Here is a 14565-nt window from a genome sequence, read left to right on the forward strand (position 1 = left end):
AGACTAATTGGTCCCTGAGGCTTGGGTTCGGATGTGTATTGATAATCATATTCATTCATTCTCATTCTCTCTCTCTCTCTCTCTCTCTCTCTCTCTCTCTCTCTCTCTCTCTCTCTCTCTCTCTCTCCCTTGTCAAGAGCCCTAACACCTAGAGTTAAGAACTTCACTTCTCCACCTCTGAGGAGTATTCTCATCTGTCTCTTCTCTATAAATACTTCAAGGAAAATTCTAATCCATAATTGACCCTACTCTGTGGATACAGTGAAGTAAAAGGCCTACCTGTCCACAAATTAAAAGGCAGCCATATGCCCAAGAGAGCCAACACAGAGTGCATCTTTGCAGAGCTTTACACAAAATAATAGGAATTACCAGCCCAGTCACTACAATATGCTCAAAATCATAACTTCAGATGTATAAATATCATTATACAACTGTAATGGTGTTTACAGAAGTGTGAAATTAATTGCTGTGTAGAAAATTAAATATTAGTTTTCAGAAAAACAAGACCCTCTCACTACCCCATCTCTCACCTGAAGTTTCAGCTCTGGAATCTGCATCATTCTCGATTTTTTCAGACTCCTCTTTAGATGGAACTTCCATGTCCAGTAGCATATCTATCAGCTCATTGACTGCTTCTTCCACTAGTGAGCTTTTGAAATGTAGTATCTGTGCACCACTTACACAAAGGTCCTAAACAAAAGTAAAAAAATAAAATAAAATTATAAATGTATACATGCATTGATGATAGATAGATGATGATGACAGATGATTGATGGATAGATGATTGAAAGATAGATAGATGATAGATAGCTGATAAATAGATATCATCACAGTGTCAGGAGTAGCTTCTCGAGCTCTTGAGAGCTCATCAGGATCTGGAGCTATGCCACAAGCGTGACCTCCAGGTGAGATGCTAGCCCAAGCCAGGTGTCCTATCAAAGAATGCATTCAAGACAAGAGAAGCGGCCAGAGCAGTGTGGATGGACCCTAAGGACATTTCTCTAGCGCAAGGAAATGATCCAAAGCCATCGGCATCCTCTCTTCCCATGGCGTTTCCTTCATATTAGCTGACCGGCCATAGCCAGTCTTTCTCCCCTCCATCTTTGCCAACCAGCCCTGGTCATCTCCTAGTTAATTTCAGATATATTCCCCTCCTGTCCAACTAAATTGCACATTATTTAGGAATTAAATTTGGTAATGTAAACTACAATAATTCAGAGCACTGTGGTGAGTTTTGTAGATTAGACAGACAGATACATGGAGATGGAAAGGTGGTACTCACAAGATCAGTTACTGCCCACCCAAATGGGAAATAAGCCCGTGAAACAATAGCCTTTGTCAGTTGGCCACAGTCTCCAGGTCCATTTCAGGTTCCATTGTTACATCTCTTGAGGTTCTAATATGCTCACGGACCATCCACATCAAACATCAGCCCCATGGTTCTACAGCCTCCACGTGCAAAGACCTGCACCTCTCTCCACTACTGCAAGGGCTCATGCCATCTTTTGGGCTGTAGTTGCTACTCAGGGTTGAACTAACCCAGGGATGTTCTACCTCTGAGCTATGCCTCAGACTATGATGATGATGATGATGATGATGACAACGATGATGAAACAGAGTCTCACTAAGTAACTAAGAGTCTAAGTTGCTGAGGTTGCCCTCAAACCTGCCATCCTCCTGTCTCAGCCTCCAAAGTACTGGAATTACAGGCATGCATGCATGTAGCATCTTGAGGGCCTTAACACAGGAACGTTTTAATGTATCCTAAACAAACTACTAAATTTCTTTATCATCAAATAAAGCATAAAATAACAATTTCACTCACTCAGAACTTCGCCCAATGACCAATTTCCACTCTGAGCTTACACAGGTAAAAAAAAAGAAAGAGGCAGAGATTGTCATAGAAAGAGACAAATCGGAGATTAAGAAGAGATGGGATGAACTTAGTACTACCTAGTAGTGAGTATAAACTCTGGTGACAGATTTTTTGGGTTCTGATCCTAACTCTGTATGATTTTGGAAAATCCCAGCCTCAGTTTCCCCAGATATAAAATAATGATAAAGGTAGACCCCACCTTAGGTAGTTGCAAGTATCTTTCAGACAGTGGATGTAAAAATGCTAATAGCAGCCCTGATGCAAGGTAAGCAAGTACTCAAGAAGTGCTTGTGCTATGTGCACATGTGTCCCAGTCACTCTGAACTACATTGTGATGTGACACTACCAGGTCCATTCTGTGTGTGTATATTAACAACAAAAATAAAAGTGCTTAGTGTTAATATTGGTCAGCAAATGGACTAGATGTCTGCAAGCTGGTTCAGCTCATTCTATATAAACTAGCCCCTCAGTTTTCAGAGAGATCCCATACCCTTCAAAGTCTGCACCATAAGCCCCTGACTCTACCTCGCAGAGAGACACACACAGTCCACGCTGCACTCTCTCCCCCTGCAGGCCAGTGCCTACAGGAAATCCCCAGCTAACGTCCTAACACTCCTTAGCCCTCCCAGCAATACAGACACACATTTGAGACCACAAATTGCCCTCAGACGGAGGGTTCTGGAAACAGGATCAATAAGCTCTCAAAGGCTAATACAGTTCTAACAAGATTATTCAAATCCTTTAGTTATTTCTAAGAGAGAACATGATTATAAAAATGTAAACAGAGCCAGGCCTGGTGGCGCACGCTTGTAATCCCAGCATTCGGGAGGCTGAGACAGGAGGATCACACTTCACAGACAGCCTCAGCTACTTAGTGAGGCCCTTTGCAACTCAATGAGACCCTGTTTCAAAATAAAGAATAAAAAATAGGTCTGGGGGTGTAGTTTGGAGGCAGAATGCCCCTGGGTTCTATCCCTAGTACCACACACAAAAAAAGTAAACAGATCCAGGCATGGGGGCACACCCTTGTAATCCCAGCACTTCAGAGGCTAAGACAGGAAGATTACAAATTTCCCGGCCAGTAGCAACTTAATGAGGCCCTCTGCAACTTAGTGAAACTCTGTTTCAAAATACAAAGTAGGGCTGGGGGTGTAACTCAGAGGTGGTTGCATTCCCAGTTCTACAACATAAATAAATAAATAAATAAATAAATAAATAAATAAATAAATAAATAAATAAATAAATAAAAATGTAAGCTGCATGAAAATTAATAAAGCCTAATATAAACAGAATGAGAAGAAAGTAGTCAGAGATTCACCAAAGTGCCCCCTCCATCCAACAGAATAAATCAAAGATGCGGTCCCCACTCACCCTACTTCATTTCAACACCCGACCTCCACAGTGACACCTGGTCACTGAGACCCACCACAGGGGCCTGTCTCCAAATCCCGAGTCCCTCTCTTGCTTAATTGATCCATGGGGTCTCCAGCATCCCTGTGACACTTCAGGTTTGGCAGGCCTGGAACCCTCTAAGCCCAAATTTTCTCTAGGTCTATCCGCTCCCACCCCCTCGTTCACGCCTTCTACTGATGGGACAATTCCTCACCTCAACAATTCTTTCCCAGGGTCCTTATGGCCACCGTCCCCTCAACCTCCCATGGCCACACCAGGGGGAGTGGACGCCATACAGGTGACCCACCCTCTCCACGTGCACACACACATATCATGGAAATGCAGATGTGTGGAACTGGAGAGGTAGGGCCCCCAATCAACCCCACCCCCAATGCTACCAGGAACCATTCTCCGTGGCCACGGTCACTCTCCTCTCCCAGGCATCTTAAGAGTCGAGTGCTCAATATATACACCACCCTCTCCCAACATGCTCAGCTAATTGCCCTGATTTCTTCAGTACAAAGTAAATAGAGTCAGGACCTGGGAGCTCACCTGATCCCATGCCCTCACCCGAAGGAAAATATCTCCTCTGTCATGAACACTTTGTCTACTGTTAGAACAAATACTGTGGTTTTCCTTATATTCAAGAAGACTTTTCCACCCTAGGTTCTGAATCATAGCCTCCCCAGCTTCACTAGAGAACATGCCTCCCAACCATCTTTCTTCCTTTCTACCTCATTTTGTATCCCAGCATATTGATTTATAGTCCATATACTTCAACTCTATACCTTCCTCCAGCCACCACCACAACAAGCTCCTTGACCTCAGGGCCTTTGCACTGGCTGTCCCCTCTTCCTGGAATGCTCTTCCCTAAAGCTGCTCGCGTGGCTTGTTCCCTCGCTCCCTCTATTTATATGTAATCACAGAAGTCACCCCCCCCCACCATCCACATAAAATCACCACTAGGATTTCATGTTTTGTTTACTGATGTGTCCCTATCTCTGGTTGGCATAGACGTTCTGACAAAAATTGTGGAACAAATAAATGGATTGTGAAAGAAATTTAATCCCATAAAAAGTATGCACGTGTATGGCTAATCAAAATGCAAATTAATTTAGGTCCCATGTCTTCGCTACTTACACTAAAATTAGTAAATCAGATCAGAACAGCATTCCTGGAAGGTAGTGAAATCAGCACCACTGCACTGGCAGTGTTAATATAAGTCAATGCATCCTTTCAGGAAGCGGTTAGACTATGAACATGAAAAGTTCTCGAGTACCGCCATATTCTGACACAATAATTTTACTTTTAGAGATGAAATAATACTAAAGGAGAAAAATAACAATATATAAGCATATTTATTGCAGCTGTTGGCAAAACAGAGAAATTTTGGAAGCCATTCAGTGTCTAGCAGTAACTTGAGAAATAATTGGTTACAGAAAGGTAGATGAAGAACTTTTGTGGGGCTTTATGTGAACGTGCTATATAGTATAATGAGTTACCAGGTGCAGTGGACACTGTAATCCCAGTACTTGGGAAGCTGAGACAGGAGTATTGCAAGTTCGAGGCCAGCCTCATTAACAGCTTTAGTCTTCATAAAATAGGAAAAATTAGAACTGTATTCCATGGCAACCTTCCTCCTCCCAAACAGAAAGAAGTAATTTTCCCCATATCTAAATGGCTGCTCAAATACATTTCTCTGTGTTTTCAATTTATTGTCAGTTTCCATGTTTGAATTCTGTCTATCATGGAGCAGAAACAAGCAGAAGGAAAAAAAAATCCACGCTTCAAACAAGTGACCTCCATAGAAAAGTGAGTTCCAGGGGAAAATGCCAATAAAAATATCAGTCTTCTAATCACCTTTGTCCTGTGGAGGAACTCCTCACAGGTGAGTGGCTGCTCTCGGGGGAGCTGACAGAGGGGCGTACTGCTCATTTCTTCTAGAATGGCATCGATGCGGAACTCGATCAAGTCATTGACCCGGTCCAGCAGCAACTCCAGGTCCTCTTTGGAAAAGAACAAAAGCAAATAAAAGAGATTAAAGCCAAGTGAGCCAGATCCAGCTTCCAAATAGAAAATAAAAAGGGCTGAGGTAGAATGCCCTGGGTTCATTCCCCAGTGTCCCCAAAGAGAGAGAAAAAGGACAGATAGAGAGGGAAAGATACAGAGAGAGAGAGAGGGGAGAGAGAGAGAGAGAGAGAGAGAGAGAGAGAGAGAGAGAAAGAGAGAGAGAGAGAAAGGAAAGCAGTTTGTGAAGCACACACATACTCATACACATATGATTAAATGACAGTAATGACACCTAAAGCTTCCCTGGGACACTGCCCCACACCTGCTGTCTCCCACTGTTCCCCCAACCCATTCCTTGCTGTCCGGCCAGCCTCGCTCTGACCCCTCCCCCAGGAGGCCTCCTGTGGACCTGTGGGAATGGACAGGCCCTTTCTCCTGTACTGCCACGGAGGCTGAGCATCCTCCCTCCCTGCGGATGCTGTATTGTCTCTTTGGTGTCTTATCTTCTTCAGGAACTCGTGTTTTCATCCTTATTTCTCTCCAACATGTATCCTGCTGTTCAGTCCACAGGAAACACCAACAATTACTGAAGTGGAATCTAATTTCTCATTTATGCTCCTATATATCACTATCTTAGTTGTGCTGAAGTGATAGTGAATGCTCAATTTCCTGGATGAAAAGGCCAACTCACTCTGAAGAAAACTAACAATAATTCATAATAGCCGAATTATGGGACTAACCTAGGTGTCCATCAACAGATGAATGGATTACAAACTGATGGGATATATACACACAATGGAATTCTATTCAGCAATAGAGAAGAACAAAATTATATCATTTTCAGGGAAAAAGATGGACTGGAGAACGTTATGCTAAGTAAAATTAGCTAGTCACACAAAGAGAAGAGTCATATGCTTTCTTTTATATGCAGAAGTTAGGCAGTAATTGAACATAAGAGAGACTTTGGATAATGAAGGAGAGCCCCCAGTGGAGTGAGGGAGGTGCTCTAGGAGAGGTGGGGAGGGAGAGAAATAATGAAGAAAACACTTCCAGTGATCTCTGTGCAAGTGTGGGAATATCAGTGCCAATGTCATAATGAGGCGGAGGGAGTAGAGAGGGAGCCCCAGAAAAATTCACCAAGTGCTATGTACACATATGTCACTGTGACTGTGAACGACATTATGATGTGAAACTGTACGACTATAAAGTACCAATGAAAGTATTTTTTAAAACTATTAAAAGGTCGTTCAAGGTATTCAGGGTTATTCTTGATCATGACATTCACTACCAAAAAAGAATCGGCACTTTTACTTAAGCACATGTTCTCAGTAAAGTTCTTTACTATTTCTACATGACTGATTCTTCAAAACATCTTCCAGGACAATTTATGAAAAAAATGGCTCCCCATATGTTCCCTATACCATAGCCTAATCCTGGATGACGAAAGGGACTTTGCAGATGTGCTAAGGATCTGGAAACGTGGGAATTGTCCAGATGAGGGCAAGGTAGTCATAAGTATCCTTCTCTGAGGAGGCAGGAAGGTCAATGTTGGACAGAGAAGAATGTGACCATGGGGAAAAGGGGCGGAGAGAGATTTGAAGGATGTGTGCTGGTCGCAGTGAAGATGGAGTGACCACTGGTGTATCTGAGAGCTGAGCATGGCCAAGGAAAGGATTCTTCCCTAGGAACCGATGATACCTCGATGTTACTCCGTAGGCTTATTTTGGGTTTCTGACCTCCTTAACATCTATTATTTTAAGCCACTAAGGTGATGGCATCCTGTTACAGCAGCAATAAGAAAGCAAACAACTTTCATAGAGTATACAAAATCATGTCTATGAGGAGTTCTAGTTGTTATTTTGAAGAGAGGGCAGTGCTCTTCTAAATACATGGTATAGACAGACATCTGTACAGATGACTTAGAGAACTGTTGGCTGACTCAGTCCAGTGAGTAATCCAGCTGTTCTTGAGACAACGCAACTGATCTCCTGAAGACACCTAATCTTGTTCTGTTTTAGTTTCTTTATTTAAAACTTACAAGAGAAAAACAGAATATGGGAACTCAGAAGCACATCTTTAGAAACTGTCACCTTGTCTCCAGCTAACATTGTAAAAAACATCCACAGTACTAGCACTCTGACCCTAAAGCCTGTCTAAGGAAATGTTAGGAAAGCCTACCGTGCTCGCTTGTTCTAATTTGATTGTGGTAACTCTTACTTTGAGGTTTTTATACATTTTATAAATGCCTCCTTGAATTTCACCAATTTATTTTATTTCCTGGGAGATGTATTTTAGAAAGGATATTGGCTTAGAGCGAAGAAAAGTAGGCTCAAAACTCACCCTTATTGCTTATGTCTGTGTGACATTAGAAGCTATTTAGCATCTCTGGGTCATAGTTTTTCAACCTTTAAGGATCACTTTTTTTTTTTTTTCACAGACACTTGAACTCAAAGACATTTTACCTCCCAGATATACCTCTAGATTTTATTTCTTACTTGGAAACAGGGTCTCACTAGGTGGCTGAGAGCCACATCAAGTTGCCAAGGCTGACTTTGAACCCATGATCCTCTTGTCTCAGCCTTCAAAACACTGGGATTACAAGCATGCGCCACCACACCCAGCTATATTAAGGATCTTATTTAAGATTGTTTCTATAGTTTTCCCCAGCCCTATATTGCTATGGTTGTCTTATAATGCATTTTGTATTATTTTGCCTTCAAGTTATGATGAAGCTGGGTGTGGTGGTACATGCCTATAATTTCAGTACCTGGGAGGCTGAGACAGGAGGATCACAGGTTTGAATCCAACCTCAGCAACTTAGTGAGACCCTGCTTCAAAATAAAATAGGGCTGGGAGTGTAGCTCAGAGGTAGAATGCTTCTAGATTCAAGGAGAGGAGAGGAGAGGAGAGGAGAGGAGAGGAGAGGAGAGGAGAGGAGAGGAGAGAGAGGAGAGAGAGAGAGGAGAGAGGGCCTGAAATATGATAGTATGTTCATTTTCAAACACTCCTTTATAGTTTTATTTGAATCCAGTTCCAAACCTGTCAAGCAAAACAATAATTTTCACCCTACTCTCTGTCCCCAACCAAATACTATCAAATATTCTTGAGTATTCAATACCTAGTAAATTAAATAGATGGTACAGTGAACACCCAATGATAAGACAACCTCTTAACAATTGAACTATAAATAAAATCGGCTTCATAGCCTCCACAAGTAACAGACAAAGCAAAGGCCAGAGGAAGAAACAGAGAAAAAAGAAGACAGAAGGAGGTACCCTTCTAGATGGACATATCTAGAAACAAGCCCAAGAAAAGGTGACCCAGAAATGAGGTGATGGGACTTAGAGTTTGGAATAGTTTGGAAGATGAAAAATTGGAAAAGGACTGTCTAAAACTCCTGCAGTCATGAATATGTAAGTGTAGAGGTGTCTACTCCACATTCAACTGAGAGTAATACAGAAGAAACTGAAGAAACAGCCTGACTTCCAAGCCATTTGCAGTCTGGGGAGAAAGGTGAACTTGGACTAAACCATCAGAAGATCGCTGGCATACAGAGCCTCGGATCCACACTGTCAGCAGGACAGAGGTCACAGGAACAAGTAGTTGCAGGCAATAGAGTGTTTAGAGAGGACTCTTCAGAGTGGGACTTATCCTGGGCTTTAAAATCGGTGGTACATACCTTCAATCTCAGTACTTGGGAGGCTGAGACAAGAGGATTGAAATTTGAGTCCATTCTCAGCAACCTAGTAAGACTCGGGTTCAAAACCATAAAAGAATTTTTTTAAGGGCTGGGGATATATCTGGGAGATAGAATGCCTCTTGGTTCCTGCCGGGCATGGTGGCACACGCTTGTAATCCCCGCACTTGGGAGGCTGAGACAGGAGGATCGCACGGGTTCGAAGCCAGCCTCAGCTACTTAGTGAGGCTTTCAGCAACTTAGTGAGACCCTGTTTCCAAATAAAATATTTTTTAAAAGGTCTGGGAGTATAGCCCGGAGGTATAAAGCCTCTGGGTTCCACCCCCAGTACCACCAAAAAAAAAAAAAAAAAAAAAAAAAGAATGCCCCTGGGTTCAATCCTCAGTACCATACACAAAAAAAAAAAAAAAAAAAAAAAAAAAAAGTAGAAGTGGGCCATGACAAGGAAAAGGCAGATAACCGGGTAGGAGAGGAAACTGGAAAATCTAAGTCTCTCCAAACAAAACTTTCTATTATCATGTTTCAAACGGTGCTCCCCTGCCCACCACAGAAGATGTGCAAGGAGTTATTTCCCATGGGAGGCAGCCAAGGAACTCTAGAAATGTCCCATGCAAGAGCTCACTTTTGGAGATGCGGTAGACACTGGCATACTAAGTTTTCTGCCATGTCCTCCAAGAACGAAACCTACCCAGTTACTTCCTGTGGGTTTCCCAGCATATGTAAGCCCAGGCACCATCTCTGCAGCACATCTGTACATGATCTGGGAAAATGTGTTTTATGTAATATAATACCTTACATATATGTATAAAATAATTATATTGCTTATTAAGGAAAAATACTGTTTCTTTAAACTTTTGTCATGCACAGTATCCTATTGTTCAACACTATTGCATCCAAATCTTCACCTCTCAAATCCAATCTCAAATACGCTAACCTATTAGTAGAAGTTAAATGGCTCTAAATATTCTTTACATTCTAATGTTTAATGATGACTATAAATGAAAACAGAGGGCAAATATCTGGAAATAAAATTAAATAGTGATATTTATAGTCTCCAGTAAATTGCTGAATTAATATGCTTTGTACAATATTTGTAAAATAGCTTAAGAGTAATACTCCTCATTTCATTATTTATATCGCCACATTTATGTGAAATTATACAACAAATATTAGAAAATCGGCTTTAACTCTGGTCACGGTAAAGCACGCCAATAATACCAGTACTTAGGAGGCTGAGACAGGAGGACCACAGGTTAAATGCCAGCCCAACAATGTAGTGAGATCCTGTTTTAAAAACTTTTTTAAAATTAAATAAAAATGGGAACTGAGCATGGTTATACACATCTGTAGTCCTAGTACCTGTGAGGCTGAAACAGGAGAATCCAAGTTCAAGACCAGCTTCAGCAACGTAGTGAGACCCTGTTTCAAAATAAAAAGTTAAAAGGGCTAGGAGTGTAGCTCAGAGGTATAATGCCCCTGGATTCAATCCCCAGAACCATAAAAGTCAGTTATTAAAACTGAGAAATAATAACCATTTAGACAGACTTACTAATTCTGGCAAAGGCATTTTCCAAATACGTCTCAATGTTCAGTGATGTCCAGGTCAGAGCAGCCAAACCTGGCTGCAAAGCTTTCTCTACTTTAGCCAAATGAGGGGCCATCAGTTGCTCGATGGTGGGAGGCATTTTTGACTTCACTCTCTGGTATTCATCCAGCATCATCTGCAATGAAGTAAGGTTAAATAACCAATTAACATCTCACTTTAACATCTAGTAAGATCATTTTTATATGAAATGTTTACTCTTATTTAGGGTCAAACTCTAGGGCTCTAATAGCCTGACAGGTAGAATGGTGAACACAGAATAGACAAGGGCTCTCTCTAGAATTGCTATTTCCACATTCACTAAATTGCAACTGAGGATGAAGAAGATTGTAGGAAGCAGAGTTTCTCAGTCCCTAGTCAACCTAAAAGGAGAACAGTTTTCAGGTCAAGTAACTTTTCTAACCCATGTTAAGTCATGGTAACAGTGCCCTGGACTGTGCACCCCTGGGCACATTCATTTAATATTTATTCAATTTTACACACAGGTGCAATGTGCACCCTCCACCTCTGAGCATCTCCTGTGGACCATAATCATCATCAAAACTGTCAGGGTCACAGAGCCCATTGTCACTGTAGGTCAAAGTTTGATGTAAGACCCAAAGCATGCAAAAAGAGAGACAACCAGTATTGATTTCAACAATCATGTTAAAGATCATCTATATTCCATGGGTACACAAATACACCTCTCTAGTGTAGAGCTCACTCCTGAGGTCTAGATTTACGTATAGTAATGGCCAACTAGGTAACTCTACTTGGATTTCTAGCAGTCATCTCTGAATTTAACATATCCAGAAGCAAAAACTTGCCCTTCCCCAAAACTTTTTCTCTACTCATTTTCCAACCCAGGTGAAGCCAATTCTGTCCTTCACATCCACTGGTCAAAATTCAGTGAGCCTCAATATCTCTCTCTCTCTCTCTCTCTCTCTCTCTCTCTCTCTCTCTCTCTCTCTCTCTCTCATGCAATCTATCCAATGATCCTGTTTATACTGTATCCTAAAGAAATTCTGGATCTAATCTGTGTTCCATGTTCACTGCTACCCACATCACTGACTCTCGCCTACATTATTGGAATCATTTACCATTGTCTCCCTGCTTCCTGCCCTAAAATCTAGGCTCAATTTGGCTGCAAGAGTGAACCTTTCAAAATGTTAAGTCAGCCAGGCGTGGTGGCACACGCATGTAATCCCAGTATTTGGGAGGCTGACACAGGAAAATCGCAGGTTCATGGCCAGCTTCAGCTGCTTAGTGAGGCCCCCTGCAACTTAGTGAGACCCTGTTTCAAAATAAAGAATTAAAATTTGGGCTAGAGATGTAGCTTCAAGGTAGAATGCCCCTGGGTTCAATCCCCAGTCTCCCCCCCAAAAAAGAAAATAGTTAAATCAAATAATGTTGCCCCACTACTTACATGGCTACATGGCCCCATCTAATTCAGGACCTCAAATCCTTATACAAAGACTTAGAGAAGTCCTTGGTCTACAGAGACCTACTCAATCTTTTTTCCATTACTTCTATGATATCATCTCCAATCAATCTTCTACCCCTTACCTGCCTTCACTCTATCTTTCTTGCCAACCCTTAATCTCAGGAACTTTCCACCTTCTTTAATTACTCAAATGCCACCTTCTCCATTAGACTTGTCCTGACCCATAAACCAGCACCAAAACCATCAGTACACTCTGTGCCCTGCTTTATTTTTTCCATAGCACCAATTACCTTGTTCCAATACTTTATATAATTTATCTATTTATAATATGTATTGCTTATTCTCTCTCTTGCCCAAATAGAATATAGGTAGCACTGGATACAGCAATGAGCCACAGCTCCCAGTCAGCCGGCAACGACAAGGGTAAAGACCAGGGCTTCCTGGTGGACTATGCCAACAGCGTGTTTTGGACACACAGATTCAATTAAACTACATGAGCCATTCAATGCTTTTCTACAAAATAGGCTCTGTGGTAGATGATGATGCCCAAATGTAGGCTGATATAAGTCTTGTTAACAGCACGTGTAAAATAGGCTAGGCTAAGTTCTGATGTTTAATAGGTTAGCTGCATCAAATGCATTTTTAAGTTATGATGAAAGAGAATGCCACTGGGTGTCAAGGAGTATCCCTGTGTTATATAAGGCCAATGGTTTTATCTGCTTTGTTTAATGTGCCTGAAATAGTAGCTGATCAATACTTCCTTTTATTAATCAATCGTTATTAGAAGGAGCTTTTATGATCTGAAACCTGTAGATTCTGATTCTCCAATGAAATTGACTGTATAATGTTTAATAGTGTTTATTTAAATGGAAAATCCAAAGTTACTTTCTTATAATTAGTGATTATTAATATTGACATTATCCTGAAAAGTAGGCCAGAAGTACTATTAGACTTATTTACATATAGTGACCATGAGGACATTGGCCTACCTTTCAGGATAATGTCAATATTAATAATCATTAATAGTAAGAAAGTAATTTTATGTGACTCTTAAGTATATTATTATTAGCCCATATTCATAATGTAAATATCAGTGTTACTTCAATATTAGATCAAAGTTTCAAAAAATATTTTTCTTGAAGTTCTAAGTCCAAGATATTCTGTAATAAAAATGGCCCCTCAATAAATAAGCTTGAAAAACACTATATACAACAACACTTTTGCACAGTAAATGTTTTTATTTTTTATTGGTACCTTGTAGTCATACATCTTAGTGGAGTACAAGATGGTAGGGGCATAATGCACATATCACTCAAATAGCCCTCCCCCAATTCCCATCCCATTCTCTCCCCCCCCTCCTTCTCATGTTGTCTTAGTGACTGACTTTGATATGTTTGTTAATGTACATCATGTACATTAGAGAATTTCCCTCTTCCCCCTCCCATCCCCTCAGTTAGGTCACCTTATTTGCTCAATTAAATATTAACATTTATGAGAAACATTTCATAAAGATCTAAGAAGTCCTGGGGGGCTTTGGGAATTATGATAAACCCAACATTTCCCAAATGGGCTATATAATCATTTCTTCAGATATACTTTTCCACAGTTTCTGTAATACCTTTTCAATTTCTACGAAAGCCACTTTTAAAAAGCCTAAATGATTCTATTGGAAGCTACTCACATTTCCAAAAGCTTTTATCCACTGATTAGCATTTTTTCCGTAACCATCATTTATTTTATCTGGGAAATAGTTCCTAAAATCTGCCTCCAGCAGGCCTTCTGCTTCTCACCTTCAATCCTTTAACCCCAGGATGTATTATTCATCCATTTCACAAGTGAGAAACTGAGGTTTAAATTGTAATTTACCCGAAGATAATGGTTTGAATACAGATAAAATTGGCTTCAGAATCTGTATCCTATTAGCCTGCACTAGCTCATCTCTTTCTAGTTTCAACTGTCTTCCAAGAAATAGATGAATAAAACAAACTCTGAGCTGCTTTGACATATATAAGTAGAAGCCTGAAAAGTCTCTTAAATGTTCTACACGGTAACTCTGCTATTCGAGGAGACTTAGATGGTCCTCCGAAGTGGCCATAAATCTAAACTTACTGCTCACAGTGAGCAGAAACCTTTAACTCAATCTCCAAGACAGAATAAGTATTAGCCAGATGGTAATTTTCTTGCTCAAATTGTCCTTTATAACTGTGGCAGGTTGAAACATCCTCTGCCCCTCCTCCTCTGATGGGGTTGGGTCTCCTTATCTACCCTCCCTACATTCTGGGTGGGTCTGTGGATCTCAAAAGGGTACCGAATAAACGATGCTGTGATACATCTCGGGGTTTCTATAAGCCATGTGGATTCCTACTCCTCCCTTTTAATGGAACACCTGCTCCTGAGCTTCCATGTAAGAAATTCTACCGGGAGTTCACAAAAAGGCTCCGATTCATAATCATCTGAGTCCTGTTTAAATTCTCTGACCACAAACCATGAGATGTAATCACTATTTGTTAAAAATGACTCTAAATTTGAGGGTTTGTGTGTTACCTACCACAGATAACTGAAGA

The 14565-nt window shown here is 40.9% G+C and overlaps 1 protein-coding gene across 1 annotated transcript in view; it reads right to left on the bottom strand.

Moving 5' to 3' along the window:
• The window catches only part of DNAH5 (dynein axonemal heavy chain 5), a gene marked incomplete at its 3' end in the record, with an annotated part of 279406 nt that overhangs the window by 196727 nt on the left and 68114 nt on the right, over positions 1-14565 (bottom strand). The window contains exons 16-18 of the mRNA XM_080703060.1: positions 10525-10696; positions 5129-5274; positions 531-690 (exon numbers count right to left, since the gene is read on the bottom strand). Of these exons, the coding sequence (XP_080559186.1) occupies positions 531-690; positions 5129-5274; positions 10525-10696 (478 nt within the window). The remainder of the gene's footprint in view (positions 1-530; positions 691-5128; positions 5275-10524; positions 10697-14565) is intronic.

The sequence above is a fragment of the Muscardinus avellanarius genome (assembly GCF_963383645.1).
Source record: "Muscardinus avellanarius genome assembly, chromosome: 1".
NCBI lineage: Eukaryota > Metazoa > Chordata > Mammalia > Rodentia > Gliridae > Muscardinus > Muscardinus avellanarius.